Here is a 4,479-nt window from a genome sequence, read left to right as displayed (position 1 = left end):
TACTTTTTTTCAGCAAGAAAAAATAAGTAATTTCACTTCTGAGTCATATTTATGTCACGTTAGCCTACTTATTATCTATAGTTTATAGACATATGCTTTATAATAAAGGCTACATGATGTAAAATAATGCCCATGAATCTTCAGCCAGTGTGTTGCCTCAGCAGTGCTTTAGTGCTCTCCATAAAAAACGGAGACAATTAGTCCTGTCGATTGACTGCCACCTGCTGACTCAGAAGTGCAACTCATCGGCAGAGTCCAACAAGAGCAAGGCGCAGGTCGCATAATCAGCCGGCGTCTCCCCCATCCACCAACTCGGAAACAAGCCATCTCAAAATCCTCAGCTTGGTCTGCACGGCTGCTTATCAGCGGCCGACTACTAACAAACAGCATTGTTTGAGTACAAGCCAAAGGACAAAACTGTACGGCACTGCAGGAGGAGGAGGAGGGGAGGTGGGAAGCACTTGTATAAATTCAAAGGGCTGCACTTGTGGGGCCACATTGACAGAGAGAGTCCAGATTGACGCCTCTGCGCTCCTGCTTCAATCTCTGAGGACGACCACCGAAACATTTTGCAAAGGAGTGATACATTGGATGCTTATTTTTTTTTCCCACTTCTGGAGGATTATTCATTTTCTTGAGCGATATTTTGTTTTAGAAGAGCTCGGAGAAATGGACATGTACATTTTGATTTCCGTGTCAGTGATGTACTCCTGGATTTTGTGCACAGGTAACTTTTTGCGTGTTTTTTCTCCAAAAGGCAAACTACTCATTTGAACGTTTTAGCTTGTGCATTAACACTAACAGGCCTACATTTTAGTTAGGCTACATAATATAAGTTATATCTAAATTAGGCTACTTTAATTACTGTGATGTGTATTGTCTAAAATGTGAACCATAGGTCTATAGAGCAAACTTTTGCTGCCTGCAACTGTGCTGATAACACGTCCTTTGTTTTATGCATTCTCCTGACATATAACTTCAGGTTAATATGCACTGTTTTGATAATGATGATTTATTTCCAGTGCTATCAGCGCCAGCCGGAGAGACAACCACTGCCTCCATCGACACCCAGCGGCTCCATGTGCGGACCAAACGCTGCTCCTGCAACACTTTCATGGACAAGGAGTGCGTCTACTTCTGCCACCTGGACATCATTTGGGTCAACACACCTGAGTAAGTCAACATTACAAGAATAAATAGCTTACTTTTCTCCAGCAGCCCGAGTAGAAAATGGGACATTTTATTTTCTGCTAAAAAGTTTATTCGAAATATTGGATAGACAAAAGCCCTACAACATTTTTTTTTTTTTTTAATTTTATTTTTTTTTTACGAATGAACAAACAGTAACATAGCAATTTAGAAGAATTGGACTCTTGCTGTTTATGTTGCGGGTGTAACGTAACTGAAAATAAAGTAGGCTACATTTCGCCTGGGGTAGGCTGCATTATCAGAAGATTCTTAAATACTTTTACTTTCAAAAGTTAAACACTCAGACTTTAACGCTTAAACCGTCATGCATAACGTTACGTTATTAAGTGTTTAACGTGAATTGTTCTGACCATTATTTCAGTTGATTGATTGGATTTGTGTCCCTGTTCATTCCAGGCGCTTGGTCTCATACGGACTGGGCAACGCTCCCAGAACGAGGCGCGCGGTCACGGACTCCATGGCAACCAGCAGCGGACCTCGCTGCCAGTGTTTCCGCCAAAACGACAACACATGTAGAAACTTCTGCCGGCTGGAAAACCACCTCAGGTATGTCAATTTTCATTTCATACAGCTTCCAAAACATCTCGTGAACAGGCAATGACAACAATAAGCCAAACATTTATCATATTTGCCTACTAGAAACCGCCTAAGTCCATCGTTTTTGTGCGTGTTTCCACCGCATGTGAGAACAAGTTTCGAGTCTTGAATGCAGTCTGAATGTGTCGAAACTGTGAGATGAATAAATGAAATGTGATCCGGCTTCTCATCGTGTGTTTTTCTGTGCTCGCAGGTATGAACCATCGCCAGACACAGTGATCCCCTCTGCCGAGGGCGATGCTTGTGCTGAGGCGCAGTGCAAACAAAAGCTGGCAGCCGACACGGGCACGATTAAGAGGTAAGACAACGCGCTCACTCTGAAGGAGGCTGAATACCTCAGTGTATTTGCAAAATAAATGAACGTTGTAATTATAACCACAGACAAGGCCGATGTGTTTTGTAGGGCAAAATATCTCAGAGTATACTGTATTATTTTGTATGGTGAGCCTGAGAGATAAAAACAGTCGGCATGTGGAATTTCGAGATTAACGCTCAAGCAAGGAATTCCCCATATATCATGATAAATGAGCAACATAATGAATTCCATAAAACCTGTAAGATTTTATGGAATTCAATGCATCACTTTAACCGTGAGAGTAATAGGCCTATGGGTAATAAGAGTTCCTCTCTGCCACAGCTGCACTTCTGTGCCATCATTTTTCAAACTCAAACACCTCTTAAAGTTTGTGGCGCCATAGGTCTGCACTTGCTGACACATTAATAATTGGAAAAGTAAACTTCAATCTGCTAAATATGCATGACCCTTGGCATGCTTATGGGTTTAAATGGGAGTGACCTTTTACGTAACCTTAGCGATCAATGGTTCTGATGTCTGATTGTTTACTGTCTTTGTGTGCAGGATGAGGAACAGCAACAAGAAACGGGTGTCACCTCTAGCTATAAGGGCTGCCTTGAAAACCCGTCTGCTGCTTGAGAAGTGGAGGGTGAGACAGCGCCACAGGGCGAGAGCATGGGAGGGCGAGAGACCAGCCTCCTAAAGACGACAGATAACCTCCGCACCTTGTCATACAGAGGGGGAAAGGGTTTGATACTGTAAGCCTTTCTCTAAAGCCAGTGGGGAGCCCTTTGGAAGGCAACAGAGAGCCTGATTGGGTCCGGCAAACATACTCCATGTTGACTTTGTGGCTGCGGTGTCAGAGCAGAGAGCATTTACAACTCGACTCGACAGTTGAACATCATGAGACAGATGAACGAGGTCAGAGACAATACAGGGAGTACAGATGAAAGAAGATAAGCTGAACAGAGGACTTGGCCTCGGTCTGCAAAATCAAGGACATTCATTGATCTTGTAGATGTCACAGTCAGACCGTTTGGTCTAAAAGAAAACAGACACCAAATAGCATTTCAAAAACTGGACATTACTGGAAGGATTTCACATAAATCCCTTTGTTACAGAAAATAAAATCACTGCCGTATATAGATGAAGGCAGTTCTGATTATTATATTTCAAAATGCCATTATTCCGTTGCAAAAACAGACTGTTATGCCTACATAGAAGGGATGTGTGCCTTGAGTCATTGCTTTACGCAGGACACTTTTTCACTGACTGAAACTATTTACTGCATGTTATGTAACAGATCATCTCCTGTATGTCAGGTCATTGTAGCTATGCAGTACAGGAGCTGCTGGGAATTTGTCATGCTGATGTTATCGTGGATTTCTTTTTATTTGTAATAATTTAATTATATTTCACTGAATGCGTTATGTATGTGTTCTATTTATTTATTGTTTTTACACATTGTAAATTGATGGCCATATTGGTCCCTCGCATGTTTGGGTTTGTCATTTCTATGAAATGTTTTGTCACCAAGGTGCCAAATTTTGGCCAAACAAATACATTTTTACAATTATTTAAAAACAACAACTCTTTCATCATTATTGTTTCATATGCTGTGCTGTATTGTATGTGCAATGAATTAGATCTTTAAAGCTAAAAAATAGATCACTGACCTGAGAAAAGCAGTGTCTTAAAGTCCGGCTAGTGCAAAAGCAGTGATTTATTTCACATTATACATGTTAGAAAACACTTGTTGAAAACATGCGAGAAGACTGTAAACTGTGTAGTTAAGACTGTTAAACTGTTTTTCACCATTTATGTGTCCAGGATTATTTGGATGGGCTAAAATCATGGTACAATGATGCACTGGAGTCATCCTGACATAACCCCTCCCCCTACTATATAAAAACAATATCAGTGTTTTTCCTCGGTTTGGAAGACTTAGGTGCATACATATATTCTGTGGGGGTTTAGGGGGTCCTCCTTCAAGAAAATGTTGAATTTTTCACAAAAGAAAAATGCAATTTCACATAATTTAAACCATTATTTTTTCCACATCTGTCTAAAATCTAAATCTAATCTAAAATCTAAAATGTTGGAAAAGCAAGAGCAGACCATAAATAAATAACATTCAAAAAGCTTAAAAACAAAACTTGCTAAAGAAGTCCACTGGGGACCAACTACAATCATTAGATCTGACAAAAGTCATTTAGTTAGTTTTGATGCTCACACTGATTTTACATTCATTCGGCTTAAGTGGTGCCCAAACGGCCTAATAATAGTAGGGAAAACACTGGATGTTACTTACTACTAACATTAGAGCACATAGCGTCAGTGTCGTTCACCCTGTGTGAGTGGCAAATTTGCTACGTTTT

The 4,479-nt window shown here is 40.6% G+C and overlaps 1 protein-coding gene across 1 annotated transcript; it reads left to right on the top strand.

The window, feature by feature from the left end:
* Positions 1–288: 288 nt before the first annotated feature.
* Positions 289–3,886, top strand: edn1 (endothelin 1). The gene is made up of 5 exons (XM_078268368.1): positions 289–727; positions 1,023–1,173; positions 1,606–1,755; positions 2,000–2,104; positions 2,666–3,886. Exons 1-5 carry the CDS (start codon positions 592–594, stop codon positions 2,802–2,804), a joined length of 681 nt encoding a protein of 226 aa, XP_078124494.1. The 5' UTR covers positions 289–591; the 3' UTR covers positions 2,805–3,886.
* Positions 3,887–4,479: the final 593 nt, after the last annotated feature.

This window comes from Sander vitreus, chromosome 14, assembly GCF_031162955.1.
Source record: "Sander vitreus isolate 19-12246 chromosome 14, sanVit1, whole genome shotgun sequence".
NCBI classification, from domain to species: domain Eukaryota; kingdom Metazoa; phylum Chordata; class Actinopteri; order Perciformes; family Percidae; genus Sander; species Sander vitreus.
The sequence above is the reverse complement of the archived record's forward strand: the minus strand, read 5'-3'. Positions and strand labels throughout refer to the sequence as shown.

Bases quoted from the DNA above. Each gene is read 5' to 3' on its own strand.
- edn1 (XM_078268368.1), top strand. From the start codon at position 592: ATGCTTATTTTTTTTTCCCACTTCTGGAGGATTATTCATTTTCTTGAG. The intron at 728-1,022 runs GTAACTTTTTGC...ATTTATTTCCAG, and splicing joins CTCCTGGATTTTGTGCACAG to TGCTATCAGCGCCAGCCGGA. The intron at 2,105-2,665 runs GTAAGACAACGC...CTTTGTGTGCAG, and splicing joins GACACGGGCACGATTAAGAG to GATGAGGAACAGCAACAAGA.